General features: G+C 44.5%; 1 protein-coding gene across 2 annotated transcripts in view; it reads right to left on the bottom strand.

Annotated features, from left to right (window-relative positions):
• Nucleotides 1-866: 866 nt before the first annotated feature.
• nos1 (nitric oxide synthase 1 (neuronal)) overlaps nucleotides 867-17,060 on the bottom strand; it is a 35,902-nt gene continuing 19,708 nt past the window's right edge. Inside the window, exons 14-29 of one of the 2 annotated variants that reach the window (XM_053420803.1) lie at nucleotides 16,819-16,963; nucleotides 15,817-15,921; nucleotides 15,666-15,724; nucleotides 15,422-15,538; nucleotides 14,099-14,273; nucleotides 13,690-13,828; nucleotides 12,551-12,629; nucleotides 12,133-12,326; nucleotides 10,934-11,103; nucleotides 9,179-9,389; nucleotides 8,123-8,210; nucleotides 7,429-7,550; nucleotides 7,183-7,331; nucleotides 6,627-6,821; nucleotides 5,920-6,038; nucleotides 867-4,222 (exon numbers count right to left, since the gene is read on the bottom strand). In XM_053420803.1, coding sequence (XP_053276778.1) covers nucleotides 4,207-4,222; nucleotides 5,920-6,038; nucleotides 6,627-6,821; nucleotides 7,183-7,331; nucleotides 7,429-7,550; nucleotides 8,123-8,210; nucleotides 9,179-9,389; nucleotides 10,934-11,103; nucleotides 12,133-12,326; nucleotides 12,551-12,629; nucleotides 13,690-13,828; nucleotides 14,099-14,273; nucleotides 15,422-15,538; nucleotides 15,666-15,724; nucleotides 15,817-15,921; nucleotides 16,819-16,963 — 2,083 coding nt within the window. In that variant the 3' untranslated portion in view covers nucleotides 867-4,206. Of the gene's footprint in view, nucleotides 4,223-5,915; nucleotides 6,039-6,626; nucleotides 6,822-7,182; nucleotides 7,332-7,428; nucleotides 7,551-8,122; nucleotides 8,211-9,178; nucleotides 9,390-10,933; nucleotides 11,104-12,132; nucleotides 12,327-12,550; nucleotides 12,630-13,689; nucleotides 13,829-14,098; nucleotides 14,274-15,421; nucleotides 15,539-15,665; nucleotides 15,725-15,816; nucleotides 15,922-16,818; nucleotides 16,964-17,060 lie in introns of those variants that run through there. The other variant, XM_053420804.1, reaches the window with a different exon arrangement.

Genomic DNA, 17,060 nt, shown 5'->3' on the forward strand with positions numbered 1-17,060 from the left:
AAGTGATGCCTACACTCAATGTGGATGAACTTCTGTCCCTCTAGTCTCTTCTCACCTCCCTTTAACCTCTTGAACCAGAGTTATCTCCTCATCTCTTCCCCTTCTTAAAGCCACGTTCATTATCTCCAGGACTTTACATAGAAAAACCATCAGTATCTATTAAATGTGGCCTCAGAGCCTTCACCTGCCTGATATCTACTGTCGCTGCTTTGCCGACTTGGCTGCTCCGCTCTTCTTCCTACCTCCCCCAGCTGCAGCTTCTCACTTTCTGCTCCTGCGTCATCGTCTCCCAGCACAGAAGGCATCGCCGTCTCCTCGGCCAACTTCTTCCCATTAACCATGACTTCAACGCAAAGCCACAGTGATGCTAACACTGAGAACAGATAAATCTATTTTAAATCCTTTGTGTAGAAAATCACTTCACTCGTCTCGGTCTGTTTTTGGATCCATCCTGCTGGTGAGAGTGAAATCACTGCTGCGCTGCGTTTGTCCGAGGGTTCATGTTCATGCAACAGGAGAGTCAAACTGTTTGGGCTCATTAGAAAAGGACGGCCAGTCCACCAATCAGAGCCTCTGTTTGAGGTTTGAGCAGCTTGCTTTGTTGACAGGTTGCCTTGGCACTGAGAGACGCCTCAGATTCTCTGAGCCATGACGACCGGCAGGCGGGAGGACGTGGGGGGGGGGGGGGGGGGGGGGGGGGTGTCTTGTTTGCTGCAACTCTTGTGTTTCAGTTAGAAAAAAAAGCAGCTCTTTATCAACATCTTAATCTGACCTTCCAAACAACGAAAAGGTTCCACTGCCAGAGTATAAACCGTGTTTCTTATAAACAAGACCACAAAAAAAAAGAAGCAAAGGAGGCCACTGTGTTGACATATTCTGTAAATGTTTCTCTTTATTTCGTAAGTAAATGAAAAGTCCTTGCAGTTGATGCGTTAGAATGGAATACCCTCGACCAGTTACACCACAAAGGTCATTATAGCAGAGGCTGATTGGATCAGAGTTGTTTCGTAGCAGCAGCGATATGCAAACACAGAGAATCTTTTTTTCTTTTTTTTTATAAGCATCCAAAGCCCTGTGGGAAAAGGCCAGACCTCACGATACAGCCTCACTGACCGACACAGTGCTGGTTAACAGACAGAGCTTTTTAAATATGAACAGGAGACAGGAAATCACCATGCATGTATTTAATGCTGCTGTTTTAATCCCCATACCTAAAGGATATGAGAGACACCATATAGAATAGGCCTTCTGTTTTTTTTTTTTGTTCTTTTTAAATCAAGCAGAATCATAGTGCTCATTTACATAATCAAAATACATTCTTAGAAAAGATCGAAGTGGTACTCTTTATATTTTATACTTTGTCTTTGAATATATATATATATATTTATATATAGAAGCTATATATAGAAGCTATATTCTTTTATCAATTGTTTTCTTGTTGCACATTTTACATCACAGACATTTTTCTCATTCCAATTAAAGGAAATCTGTTAAAAACAAATAATACAGAGGAGACATTCATCCGGAGTGGACGACAGTGGGGACAATGGGAATCGCCCGTTTTCTCTTGGCAGTTCAAACAGTTGAATCAGACCAAATAAAACAAAACAAACGTTTTCTCAGCAGCTGTTTGAGACGTTTTGGAAATCACACTGAAATCCATGAATCATGATGACGGCTGTCTTTAAACCGCATCAGAGACAAAGGGCGGAAATAAATAAGTCAGAGAATACGACAGGAGAAGTCTCAGGTCGCTGTCGAGTGGGTCGACAAACGATGAAGCCGCCGCACAAATATATTCAAATTACAACTGTGACTCATTGGAAAGCAGCAAATGACCCGAGCCTCTCGTCTTTAAATAAAAACAAAACAAATCTTCACAATAAGACTGAACGGCTGAGATCAGAAAACCCAAAAGCCATGTGGGCAGTTTCCTGTCACCAAAACACCATCTGTAAGATTTCATTTTCAGACTCGAACACGGCAACACACTCATGCTGGTTTCAAAAGATCCGACCAGTGTGACGAGCTAGAAGACGACAGAGCAGAATAACCATGTAAAAACACACACCTGAGCACATGCACTTTTCCACCCACTCAAATAGAGACACACACACTTATAGAGATTGATATGACACACACACACACACAGACATACACACACACACATGCTGATGCTACTGAGCGGGTGTCAGGTCACAGTGAGAGAGAGGCATGAGACAAAAAGAGAGTGAATGTGGTGCATGTAGGCAGAAGCAGAGAGTGAATGTAAGGCAAGAGGCAGAAGAGTCACGATGCCGACAAACCAAAGTTCTAAAGATCCGGTGAGCACGGGTGAGAGTTGACAGCTGCCACGTGTGATCAGGGCAGCTCGGTGTGCAGGAGCAGAACTTTAACTTTCCCTTAACAGAAGAGGTTCACTGCCCACCAGAACCAAAATTGGCATTCGTTATTTTTGCTGAGAGGAAGGTGAGGATCGATGCCACGGCCATGTACGTACGGTTGATGAGACGCTACAGCCTGCAGCTAATCAGCTTAGCTTAGCATTTAAAACAAAAGTTTCCATACCAGCACATCTAAAGCATATATATATATATATATATCACATTAAAAATTACAAGTTGCATTTTAGGACAGGGTTATTTTTAAATGTATTGTCCGGGAGCTGCGACTTCCTGCTTCCAGTCAAAAGCCTGACACATAAAACCACAACATGGAACTTTTGTTTTTTGTGGAACTTCTGGTCTGAAAGCCTGCTAACCCACCGCTGGCTGTATCTTCATATCGACCGTACGGACATGAGAGGGGGGGGCGGGGTATCGATTTCCTCATCGAGCGCTCATCAAGAAGGAGAAAGAGAAGACTTCATAATATCGGTATAATATGTTGAATAAGCATCTTTAATAAAAATAAAACCTGAGAGCCCTAAAGAAGTGTGTTTTGGAGTTGAGTAACATCACGTAGCGACACATGGTGGCTTTGATTTCTTGCTGCTGTCCACGGGGACACATGGGATTATGATGTTATGAGAGAAAGGACAGGCCACCAATCACAGAGCTGCCGCAGAGGCTGATGCAGTTTAACTAGACAGCGGATAAGAGCGAGAGAATACGTTTGTTACCTCGTCCAAAGAGGTTATACTTTAATCGCGGTTTGTTCTTATGTTTGTTTGATACTGACCAGCATTACAGAAAAACCACTGCACGGATTACCAGGAAACTTGGTGGGTGGGTGTGGCATGGGTCAGGGAATAACCTTTTTAAATTTGGGGTAGAGCCAGATGATCTCAATGCAAAATATCAGGCTAATTCTGGGAACTATTATCTAAAATTTGGTGCAGCTTGTCTGAATTTAAGGAGACTTTTAAGACTTGGCGAAAGTGCGTGTTTTTGTTTGTTAGTTTAGATTATGCAAAAGCTACAGAACCAATTTCCAGGACACTTTGCCGATGGGTGGAACACGACTCAAGGAAGAACACATTACACTTTGGAGCAGGTCCGGAAAAAACAGACGTATCAAGGACTTTCTTTTCATTTTCTTTCAACCCTGCGATATGCAACTTTTAGCCTTGGCGGAGGAAAGCGCTCTCCGGATGTGATATTCATAATCTGCGGTGACCTGTCAATCCACATCTGTCACGATTCTACATTTTTCTGAAACTGCAGCCTTTGATGTAAAAAAATAAATAAAACAGCACAACAGCCCAGATATCTTTGATCAGCCCTGATTCTTGATAAATCAATGAAATCAACTTCATACGCCCGCAATTCCTGTTCCTGTAATCGATGCCACACATTACCTTGCAAATATAAAACCTCGATAAAATCCTTTTCACTGTAACAATAACACAGAGTATATTATATTTGTTGAGTATATTCTTGTCTTGGTCATGCATTCACAATGAGGCAGGTCATTACAATAGGTTCACACGTTGAAATGAAATCAAAAAATGATCAATTTATAATTTTTGGAAGAATCATCGACAAGCAAAACAGATTCTCAGAGAACGGAACATTTTCCAACTTGCTACAGACGAAATCGCAAAAGAGCCCAACAGAAACATTGACGTGGTATATAAAAAAAGACAGAAAGAAAGAAACCATTTTTTTTTTATACAGTACAAAAATTGGCACAGTATTCTTCAACCAGTGTTGCTGCATCCTTCCGGACTGGTTGTTGTCGGAAAGCCCCCCCCGATTCAAAGACTTACAAGCAGAAAACCCTGAGAAGTGAAAAGACAGAAGGAGACAGACAGAGAGACAGAGAGACAGAGAGACAGAGAGCAGCGGAGACATAGAAATAGAGATGTTACAGTCATTACTCATCCAGCATGCAGGGGCTTTGACGGCCAAATGTGAAATTCAAGTGACAATCCACACAGGAACCCTCGTCTGTGATGCATTATGTTGGTGCTTAATGAGCCATAGTGGCTATGTAGGGCCCTTGTTTTGCTCTCACGGCAAGAGTACATGAAGTGTTTAATCTTGAAAATGCACAAATAACGACGGAAACAAAAACAGAAATGGAACAGAGCCACTCGCTCTCGCTCTAATCCTGTTAGTTTTTAAAGGCCCCTTCTCTCCATGGGTTCCTATGGTTACCCACTCTGTTTTCAACTGGAGCTATGGGATGACAACACACCAACAACTACAGGTTGCGTACTGGAGTTGGACCAGAGCCGCTGTGGTAATCTCGCCCCGGTTGGGATGAATCTCAGCGGCCGGTGCCAAAACGTTTCTCTTTTTGTGCGATATGAGATAACCAGCTGTTACATGTGAGCGGGGGAAGACGGATCTATGATGAGAAGATGAATAATAAGATCCTGCACAGTTCAGTGGTGGTGCAGCCAAGACAAGAAGTGAGTGATCCTGGTTTTGTGTGTAAACAATAGGCATTGTCACGCTTCTTAAGATCCACTGGAGAACAGAAGATTGTGTGAATGAAGGGAGGAATAAATGAATGTTGTGTATCTTTCTGGTTTCATTCAGTGCATGTGGAGCTATTTTTAGAAATGAAATCGTGAGTCATGACTCTAAAGCTGTAAATGTATCTAAATGACTGAGAAATTAGCAAAAGGCTCATCTAGCTACTAAGAAGAACAAATTAACCAAAGCTTTAAATGAGATATATGATGCTTTTATGTTTTTTCTTTCTTCTAGTGTGTTGAATAGGTTTGTTTGTGTTTGTGAAAGTTCTGCAACGTTAAAAAGGTCAAAGTTAAAGTAAAGGGGAAACACTTCTCCTGGTGACAGCAGTCCGTCACTAGCCTAGCCTGTCAGTCTGTCAGGTAAGAGAGAGCTGACATGTCCTACACGCGCTGGAATTAGTTGACCAATCAAAACAGACTGGGCCAAGTGGCCAATGAGAGCAGGAGGAGTGGGTCTTAAAGATGCAGGAGCTAAAATCAGGTGTTTCAGACAGAGGCTGAAAAGAGGAGCTGCAGCAATGGACAGTTTGAGGAAAGTGGTGTGTTTTCTGAACATTAGAGCGTGTGAACCTTTTAGAGTTACAACAAAACAGGAATATGAGCAGAATACGTCTCTATTCATGCTCGTCTCGCTAAGTGTGAGGAACATCTACTCTTTTCAGTGAGTGTCGGAGAGTCGGAGCTGCTTCCAGACATGTCAGCCTTGCAACCCTGAATATGTCTAGACATCATCCACAGGAGCTGCATGTGTGAAAGCAAGTGTTGAACTGAACTGGACATTAAACTGATTTAACCCTGTAAGACCCTGAGGCCGAGACAAACGGACATTAGGCAGAAGGCAAATACAACGGAATCATCTCAACAATATTCTAATTGGTGAATTGGTGATTCCAGAGCAGTTTTACCATATTTAAAATGTTGCACATAAATCTGCATTTAAAAGCATTAGTGTTCAATATGGTAAACAGGGGAAATGAAAGGAATCCACTCACTCATCTGGGTCTTTTTTGCTCTCCTCGATGTAGGCGATGGACTCGGAGCGCAGCCGGTTGGTGACCTCATAGGTGCGCAGGGTGACACCGAAGATGTCCTCGTGGTAGCGACTCTCATCCTGGTAACAGAAAGACGAAGAGAAAGAGAGAGATACATGTCTTTTAAAGTACAAGTTTTTCTTTATTATCTTGAGGCCACATCAGTAATTTGCTCTGACACAAACTGGCTTTTTGGAACAGGATTCAATTTGTCCAGTGCAGCAGCAGCAAGGCACCTTCATAAATCCTCCCTCTGAATGAGCTCTGAGCTTTTTGGCTTTTAGCTCACTCACCACAATGCATCACAATACCCTGCAAAACATCGTCTGTGGCCAAATGCAGCAGGTGTAGAGTACCAGCCTATTTCTATGACCTTTCTGTTAATTCAGTTCATCCTTTTTTAACACAATTGTCTTTATTTTTAACCTCTTTAAATACAATTTGCTAGTATCATGCTTTTATCCTAAGTCTTATTTTTATTATTATGTAGAGTATGAAGGGATGAGAGGATGCAGACTATCAAACTACTTTTCCTCAACGGCAAACTGCAACGGGCGCAGTTCACCTTTCACTCATACTTTTCATCCTGGATTCAAACTAGCACCCCCTCTTTCCTGACCCCGCTGAGCGATCTAATGGTGGTGTTAATGATTTCCTCTCTCTCTTACCCGGAGCTTGCTGATGAAGAAGCCGGCGTCCTCCAGGCTCATGTTGCCCTGCTGCTTGACGACTTGCTGGATGGTCTTGAGAACATCTCCGGCCATCGTGACGTCCCCGCACACGTAGATGTGTCCTCCCTCCTCCTTCAGGCAGTGGTAGAGCGTCTCCGACAGCTGCTCGCGAAGTACATCCTGTACGTATTTCTGACAGAGAAGCAGAGGAGGAGACACGAGTGTGAGTGGAGTGGGAAGGAAGTAGCTTTTCAAACTGTAAGCTGAATGACCTGGGAATAATTATGTATGAAAATGTATGCGTCTTTTAATCTATGCTAACAAGAGCACAATCAAACAAAACATCAGAAGATCCAAGAAAAGGTTGTGGTACTAAAAACTACACAAACGATGAAAAACTTTAGATTTAAAAGTGGTGAAATGGAAACACATGAGTTGAAGTGTACAGAATATAATCACAGCTGTGATTTTTATTTCAAACCCACACAGAAGTACAAAAGAGAGTTGTGACAAGCTGACTCATCCGAGGTAACGGACGGTTCGGTGTCTGTACCTTTGGTTTGCCCGGTTCTCTGGAATAGGCCGAGTAGAGCTCCTTGAACACCTCCTTGTTCTTGGCCTGGACCGTCTCCTCCTTGTAGATGTGGTCCATCTCCGACTGCCGACAACCGAACACCAGGATCATGGGGCACGATTCGATCCCTGGAAGAAGAAACAGGCAGAGTTGATTCAAGATGTAGGAATAATGGTCGACTCTGACAGGGATTTGATCATTAAGTCATTTGACAGAAGAACCCACCTTTGTGTTCACGGTCGTACAGTCTCTGTTGCCAGAAGCTTCTGAACGGGGCGATGCCTGTTCCTGGACCCACCAGGATACAAGGTGCTTGGTTGTCTTTGGGAAGTCGGAAAGATGGTGCACTGAGAAAAAAAAAGAAGAAACACACAAAGGAATTAGGCAACAACAATTTTAAAATGTCTTTAAAAATCAAAAAACATCTTCATTTGTATTTAGAGGAGAAGGTTGATACCCTCTATGCTAAATTTGAATCTACTGTTTGAACGAAGGTAACAGTATCTGCACATACACACTTCTAAAGCTCACTCATCTCCACATTTATCTGCTTTTGTTTGGTGTATAAAAAAAAAGAAGGGCCGGACTATTTCTTGATCTGGACCAGTTTCCTAGCAACCCGGTGAAGGCTGGACTACAGCATGGAGAAGCTCAAGTTGTGTCTCGATTTGTTCGGGAGCTTCATCCTCGTGAGGCTGCATCTGAAGACTGATTGTGTCACAGCGGGGGGGGCATCGAGACCGTCCTATTTCTAAAGCTCCTCCAACTGAACACTTCTATATAAAACTTATGGTAGCTCCACGTTCTTGTCCAGCTCTCGGCGAGACAGCGAATTTAAATCGTGTCCCCAAATGTCAACGATCCAAAATACTGATCCACGTAAGATACACAAAAAAAAAAACACAACCCTGGTACTTACCCTCGGACAAAACACGGCACCATCTCCCCCTTCTCTATCCTGTTGAGCCACGATGAACACACTCCATGGTGGACGGGCCCCTCTCCATCTGAAAGGGACAATTACTCAATCAACACTTCACCTTTTCTCCCCCCCCCCCCCCCCCCCCCCACACACACCCCTCTGCCTCCCACTCTCTTTAAGTGCACAAACTGACACAGGAAGCGTGCGTGACCCAAACATGTTATCCGAGGCTCGGGGCAATTTCATAACCCTCTATCTCTCTCTCTCTCTCTCTCTCTCTAAAAGGGAAATTACAGTAATTCAGCTTTTACAATCATAGGAGCATGTCAGCCGTGGTGTACATTTCACGTGTGAGAGAAAACAATCGTGAGCAGAGGGGAGAGTGGATGTGATTTGCAAAGGTGGCGACACGAGGACCTTGTAATAAACTGAAGTAGTAACATTAACACCTGAGTAGATAAGTCACTTTACACACTGTCACACAGATTGGTGCAGCGACACCATTTCCTCTAAATTTGTGTCTCTGAATAGAATCTGTGTGTGAGATGCTGAATCTTCCCGAGGTGTTTCTAAATCCAAACCCTTTGTAATTGCAGTCGTGGTCCAGCTGCTGATTAAAGCAGACCGGATTTCCAAGATAACTTCCAATCTATTTCCTCTGAGCCGTCCCTGAGTGAGTCATTTTCGACAACCTTGAAAAGATCCTCAGCATCGGGGCCTTTTATCCGCGACATAAACTCACCCACAGCGAAATATATGGATAAACAGAATGTGCACGTTTTTTCAGTAATAACCAGCTTAATAATGTTCGGTGGGAACCGCAGGGTGTGATTACGTTTTTTAATTTCCCTGAAATGTCAAGAACATCATCGTAGGAAATGCCAGAAATAAAGGGACCGATTTCAGACCCTCAAAAGCCCAATAAGAGACAGAAAGGACCGTGACACCCGCAGCTACGCCTACGCCGGTTTTACAATCCTCCGAGGGATGCTTGGCTAATGCTCAACAGTGCTGTGGGTGAGAAGGAGCCCCAGAGGAGCAGGAGGTCCGTACCTCTGGCCCGATAGGACACCACAGCCACGGTGAGGTGGATCTCCCCGGGGTGCAGCTCTGGAGAGGAGCTGATGGAGTAGTAGCGAGGCTGCAGCAGGGGCAGCTGGGTGAGCAGCAGGGTGGAGGGCATCTGGATGGAGGGGAACTCCTCCAGCACCTCCACCAGGGTCGGGTTGTTGTACCACTTCCACTCCTCATACTCCTGCAGGCCCTGGGATGGTGAAAGGGGAGGAGGGGGGGAACAGAAATAGAAAAGTGGATATTTATCGGTGAGTTGATGAGTTTTCTTCTCCTAATTAAGAAAGCAAAGTAAGTGGCGCAGCGAGGGGAGAACACGGAGGAGGGTTTCCTCTTTTAGATCTGTAAACATTTCTGACTCAGGAGCAGGAGGCCGCCACAGGCAGGAGCCGTCCACCGTTCACCGTTCACCGTCCAACTGGGTTCAGTTTGTCATCGCTGGCATTTGGATTGGGATGAATTTAGAGAACTGCCACCAGGCTTTCAAAAAAATCTTTGTTCTCAAACTGCTAATTAGTGACACGGCGCCCATTGAGACGCCCGGTGTGGACTCTGGAGAGAAAGCACAGTTTGAAGGACCCGACAATTAAAGTACTCTAGTACTCTTTGTTAACTATGTGATGATACAGGGTTATGGGACTATTCAAGAGTTCAGGTCTGATATAATTAGTGTGTTTTTGAGTAATCTACATTAATTCCATGAATTTCTGTCTCTGTGGTTCACATATCTGGAGAACTGCTCATTTTATCGTCTTTACACTTGGCATGTGTGTCATTAGGGGCAGAACGAAGTGCAGTGTTGGATTTGGTGCCATTTGGACACGTGATATGTTAAAAAATTGGAGTAATTCCCCCTTAGTTTATGCTTACAGAGCCAATCTTCACTGAACTTGAATTAACAGTGAGCAGCTCTTCCCGGTTCTGCAGCGGGTCTTTTCAGGAAAGAAGCTGCAACCACAGGCCGACTGAACAGCCCATTCCAAAAAGGCCTAATTAAATCAAACAGTTCACTAGTTTAATACATTTGTAAAATATTTGTCTGTCAATTCCTTTTTGTGTCTTTGAACAGAGAACACAATAATACAAACTGACATGACAGCTTGAGTCGTTTCTCTAACGTTTGATATTTTGCTCGTGTGAATCTAATAACATAAAAAGAGAATAAGAAACTCTGTGTTAGTCCTGAAATGATCCAGAGACGTAGCACCTGTAAAAACTAAATATGATCCGCGGCGCTGCACTATTTCCTTTTTCCTGAAATCAGAACTCTTGCATCGTTTCCTCTCGCTTTGGTGACAATGATTCGATGCATGAGCGTGTGAGTCACTGCTTGGCCTCAGCCAGCCTTTCTCCACACATTGACAAAAATGGAGAGTGAATTGTGGGAGGCACTGCACGGGGGGGAATGGCTCTGGGTAGGAAAGATCAACGGCTTTAATTTGGCGCCAGCTCACTCCTACTGTATGTATTTCCATCAGCGCAAGGTGCATCCAAGCAGCTCAGAGGAAACCGTCTTCCAGCAAACATGTGGAGTGTGCTGTCGAGCCTTAAACACATGCTGACTTTTTATAGAGTCTCATAATAAAAAGTGAAAAGTATTTTTGGATGAAGCCCACGCACACACTGTACATTGCAAATCCCTCATGTGTCTGGAAGCCGGCGACGAGCAGCAGCGGCTCGATAATCCAAAAGGTCAGTGATAACGATAAGGCTGGAAACATTTCTAAGTGGATTTACCTTACTGAGGACCTCCAGCTTCTTCTTCTGCTTGTCGTTGGTCGCCAGAGCGGCGAACTGCTGCAGCAGCACAGGGCTCGGGGGGGTGGTGATGTCCAGGAAGTACTGGAAGACGTGGTAGATGGTGCAGGGAGGGATACGTGTCTCGTTGGTCCAGTTGCTGATTACACCTGCAGAGAGAAACACATTGAAATTCACTGGATCCAGATTTTAATTGAATCTCCACCAAATTGCAAACACTCGTAGATTTTGTGTCATTAAGATTCTTTCAGATTTTCCCACAAAATCTGTGATTATGTCAAAGAACGCCCTATGTTGGATTGTTAACGTTGTGCAAGATAGGGTGACCGGGTCATAGGGAACTAGATCTGTTCTTTCTTGGCCCATGTTTCATCCTTCCACTGAGTTTCACGGGGATCCATTCGATATGTTTTGCATAATCTTGCCAACAAAACAAAGAAACAAATTTATGAACAGGGGTGAAAACATAACCTCCTTGGCAGATGTAATATAAGCTCACAAATAAATATCACTCAAAACAGCAGATCCTTTGTTTGTTTTTCTTACACCTGCAGATTCTGACTGAAACCAAACAAAGAGTGTTGCTGCATGAATCGTTATTTTTAAACTACACCTGCTACATTAGCTCACAGCCCGTTTTGCCATATTTGCACCGTGCAAGCTGTGCTCTGGATCACCAGCGTGTGTCCTCTCCTGCTCACACTAAACCAATCCAAACAAACTCTACACTTGTCACCCGAGCCCGAGCAGGCTCACAAACGTCTTTTCGGATTTTGTGTGAAACACGACGACTGACACCATTTGCAATCTGCGGATTGTAAACAGTTGAGTGTGTAAATCACTTTTGGGAACCAGGCCTGTGAATCGAGAGGAGAAGCTCCAGAGTGAGTGGTTTTCAATTTTTGTGTTTGACGTTTTAAAGAAAGCAAGAAAAAGAAGAACAGACACGTTCAAGATACATTTTAATAGCGAAAATAGCACTTGTGTTGCATAGTGTCACCTCAACTGCCAATAAGCGGCTTCACTGAAAGATTTCTGGGCTTAGAAACCCCCCCCCCACCCCCCATGGTGCGACTTCATGCTGCGAGAGGGACTGTTTTCTTATTCACGTTTGGATTCTAACATCCGGCTCCGATTTTTGAACCGCAGCTCTCGTGGTTTCAACCGGCAGCGCTCACCCAGAGCCGTGTTCCTCTCCTCCAGGAACTCCACCTTGATGATCTGATTGACGGGCGGCGCGTCCTCCAGTTTGTCGATGAGAGCGGTAACCAGGTCCTCGTGGTTGCCAGGGAAGATGCCCAGATGGTCTCCGGGATGGTAGCTCAGGCTGTCGTGGTTGTTTGTGTGGAGCCGCACGAATATGGTGGAGCGACTGCAGAAAGAGAGAGAGAGAGAGAGAGAGAGAGAGAGAGAGAGAGAGAGAGAGAGAGAGAGAGATCAGAGGTAGAGGGAGGAACGGTGCAGTGTTTTCAGTCTGTTCCGTAAAAGCACAGTAAACAAAATGACGCCCGGAGGAATCATTACTTCACAGATCACAACCAAAAATAGATGTGACAAGTAATATTCCTGCGTTTCGCGTTTTGAGTAAATACTTACTTGGATTTGGAACTTTGTAGGTTTTCGGATTCCAGCATCTTTGCTCCATAAACCTTCTTCTTGTGAATGCTGTGCAGAGCTGTTGGCAGACGGGAGCAACACGGAATCACATACATGACATTTACACAGTGATTGAGAAACTGGTCGACAATAATCTGCTTATCCACAGACCTAATCTTGTTTTTATGAAAGGAACCAGGTGAATATCAGGGATGTGTAGATTAGAAGCATCGAGTAGAGGACAGAAACTCTGTGTGGCTCTAGAGGGCGTTACATGGTTTATCTATATATTGCCAAACAATACTTGGTAATCCAGATATCGCTGGATAACATATTTATATGTGAAACAGCAGTTGAGTGCCTAATAATGCTCCTTCTTCAAGATACTCTGCACATTGGCCTGTTATTGTGACAGTCCAATGGCACATCTGTGCAATAATCATGCTTTATAATAGGCTTTTCATAGGTCAAGTGTTCGGTAATATGGATTTTAATGAATTTGAGAGAAATTAACCTTTTGTTTGAAATGAGGAGATCTTACATCTTCTACTTCAAATCATGAAAAATGGAAGCGAAAACAAAAGTGGTGCATTTTATATTTTTGCTTCACATCTTCTGGAACTTGTTTAATACTCCGAGAATAGAAATGCCAGTGGTTTCGATCTTACCATCTATTATCTGTTTTTAACTGTGTTTTTCTATACTGAGGTTACCAGATTATTAGGAACCCTGAGCTAAAACTAATAATATAACATTCTTTTGATAAATGTTTTTGTTGAAATGTTTTTATGTCTTCACCTTTCTATTCAAAGTATTCTGTGAAATTACATCATTGCTATTTGATCCATATAAGTGCTGTAATTACCAAATGAATTCATGCAAATCTGGTTAAAGAGCCACTGTTATATCAGACCTGGTTCAACATTTAGGAACAAGCTTAACAGGAAATACAACAGAGCCTTAATCTACAGGTGATGTCATGGAGGAGCCACTGGTCTTGATCAATAAGCCCCCCCCCCCCCCCCCCCCCTCTTCAGACATATATTTTGTCCTGCAGCTCTCATTAGCCCTAATTGCCCTTTTAATATCAGTGCATCATCCACAGTTCATCACTCAGTTCCCACGGGGTCTCCACTCACCGTCGGTGAACGCCGGGGCCTCGGCCGTGTACGTCATGCGGAACTTGCTCTTCTTCCAGCTGCGGTCGTTGCTGATCAAGGAGTCGTTGGCCTTCTCGATGTTCACGTCATCGCCGACGCAGAACACGTCACAGGCAGCCTGGACAGGACACGACCACGGAGAAGAACACGTTTATTAGTCTCTCACACCTGAACCAGCAGCTGCGTCTCAGACAGCAATAGGAAAGGGTTTGGAAAATGATCTCCAGGGTTAAATGTTACCCTGACGTTTGGATTCCTTTTTGAAGCACGAGAGGAATTTCAGATTTTTCTGATGTTGTTGTGGGTTGATAGTGAAAATACCGAAAACCAGTATGATGTAGAAAATTACCTAATCCTAGCCCACAGGGTCTTTGCTCGAGAAACCGACCTTAAAAACCTTCTTGGCCCAGGTTCTGAACGACTCCTCCTGACCACACAGCTCATCTCCTTCTCCCATGCGTAGGATGCGCTCCCCCCCCAGCTCCTCAAACAGCGTGTCCACAGCGTGGGCAAAGGCGCAGAAGTGTGGGTAGGCCCTGGAGCCAAGGCCAAACACTGAGAACCTAAACACAAACACACAAGAAGAAGACAGAGATAGACAGGCAGGTTGTGTTTAAAAAGAAATAACACAAACACAACACGTTCGCAAAACTGCCGTCACCGAGCCCGCTTTAGAATCTTGCCCTTTCCTTCCTCCACGGAAAGTTCCAAACAGTCGAAAACAGCTGACGATTTATGAATGCCTGGTTTTTATAGATGTAAACATGAGGGAGAGCGCTGTTCTGAGAACAGACAAGTCCTCCCCCTGCTGCTGCTTCGCTGGGAAACAGTCGGCCCACATCACTTTCAAGTCTGAGGCTCCTCTTCTTCATCAGATCAGCAAACTGTCTGGCGCAATAAGATTTATCATCGCAGGGTAATAAATGCACTCTGTCAAAGAGTCTGTGCTCAGAGAGGTTCACTGAACAGGGTTTAAATCTGTTGTCACGTTAAAAAAGAACTACACTTTAAATAATCTTTCATATCACTGTGTTTGTCAGAAGAAATAAAGAAAGAAGAATAAATTGACTTATACAGCTGCTAACTTACTTTCCTTTGGTGGTGACGCTGTACTAGAAAATAGCAAAATACTACTACATACTATATACTTACTATAATAATAATAATAATAATAATAGTTGAATGGTGACTGAGAACACAGATTCTGTTTGCGGCTTAAAAAACCCCTCTACAACTTGAAAAGCATTTATTCACTAGATTTGGATTTTTATTTTGATCTAGACCAAATCGCACACACTCAAAAAATATTAGTCCCATTAATATGTCTGACTTTTTTTTCACCAAGATCCATGAGAAACTGCCGATCTTGCAAATACTAAGGCAGTCAAATATATTTCCTGGATCGGCCCCTGATTCGGATCCAAACCCAGATTTAATGATTTTCTTCCCTGACCCATGAAACATCTTTTCAACATCAGTTTTTACTCAATCCTTCTAAGAAGCAAACACAGACTAAAACACAACCTTGGCAGAGGTAAATATAATTTCAGTTTAAAACATGACCATCTTGACATGTCCTGTAATTACTCTGACATCTAGACCTCGTATCACCTGCACATCACAAGATCAGTCTTGTCTGTGAACAGCTGCTTTTGAGACGAGTACAAACAAGAGTCCTCATGACTATTTGAGTTGATCCTGTTTTGTTTACCTGACATTAGCCAGAGGCCCGGTGCTCTCGAAGTTGATTCTGGGCTCCGGCTCGTCACTGGAGGACTTGCGTGTGTCCGAGTACGAGGAGACGCTGTTGAATCGGCCCTTGTAGCTCCTGGAGGGAAAAAAGACATGAGATGAACGGTTGCACAACTCGAGGGGGAACACAAAAAAAAGATGGACACAGAATAAACAATAAACAGACACGCATACAAACACAGACTGAACTAAACTAGACTCACTTCCTGTCGGCTGTGTTGGATGTCGGGTGATGCATCTCCATTAAGGCAGCTCCAAATTTCTAAAGCAAGCAAAAGAACAAGTGTTAGAAATCCATGCATCTGTCTCGCGCTCGATTCACACACGTGGTAAACACGACGTCCATAAACACACCTCTCCATTCTCTGGTGGGTCACCGTTGCCGAACGTGCTGGTCACCACCAACACCAGCGTCTCGTGCTCCAGGTCGACCACGTCGTACTCGTCCATCGACGTGACCTGCGGGAAAGGAAAGGAGAAGACGCCGAGTGACTCTGGTCCTCCACCTCCACGCCGCAGAGTCTTTATCTCGCTCTCACCTCTGAGACACACATTCCACACGACAGATGACTTGAGCATGGAGATCAGGGCTGAACACACAGCCGTCGGCAGAGGAGGAGGTTCTAATGACCGCTCCGTCCTGGCCTCTAACCAGATGATAATGTGCTGCTGCCACACAATGAGCATCCATGATGCATACCACTCGACAAGATGGTGTTTGTCTGCCACGGGGTTCTGCGCTCGCGCTTCACATGCACACACAACCGAAGGCGTGAAGGAGACAAACAGGCTTTAGCCCCGCGACAACAAAGATTTGCCCACCCCACAGGCACTCGCATCTGCCCCTGCGATCCATCTACACACACCCACTCGCGGTGACACATATCCACACACTTTGCATGCATGAATCTTTCCTCTGTGGGGAAAATAGGATATGACCTGGAGGAAAAAGCACAACAGTGTGTGATAGCGAGCAGCATGTTTTTGCTCTTCTCTTTTCCCCCTGAACAGATCTGCACACCCAGGGGTCCTGCAGGATCTTAAACTGCTGCACCGCTCGACGCTTCGGTGGTTAAGTCTCTCCTCTGACCTGCAGCACTTCCACTTCCCCAGAGGAGATGTGAGGAAATAAAGACTGTCTCCTTCAACCCTCTCATCACATGTGCTCAGGTGGCCTCTGCGCGGCTTCCTCAGCTGGACGAGGAGGTGGGGTAGGGGTGATTGTGCTGGGGGGTGGGGGGGTTATATAGGTACGGTATAGGAATGATGTCTTTGAATTCCTCCTTTTTTCCATTACATGTTCTTACAGTGGCAGCTCTCGGAATGCGAGGTGATGCAAGGCGGGAGCAAGCGTACCTTTGCGTCGAACGCGTGCTTGAAGATTTCACAGAGAGTTTTGGCATAGTCCTGCGATTTGCCCGTCTCCGTCGCAAACAGGATGGTGGCTTTCACCCGCTTGGCCATGGCCTGGCCCATGAGCTTGGCCGAAAACTTCACAGCCCTGCAGACGGCAAAGAGACAAGAAGGGAAACCGTAAAAGATACAGGACGAGTAAAACGTATCGTTCAAGGACTATACGTGTTTTGATAGGAGCCACA

The sequence above is a fragment of the Pleuronectes platessa genome, chromosome 4, assembly GCF_947347685.1.
Source record: "Pleuronectes platessa chromosome 4, fPlePla1.1, whole genome shotgun sequence".
NCBI classification, from domain to species: domain Eukaryota; kingdom Metazoa; phylum Chordata; class Actinopteri; order Pleuronectiformes; family Pleuronectidae; genus Pleuronectes; species Pleuronectes platessa.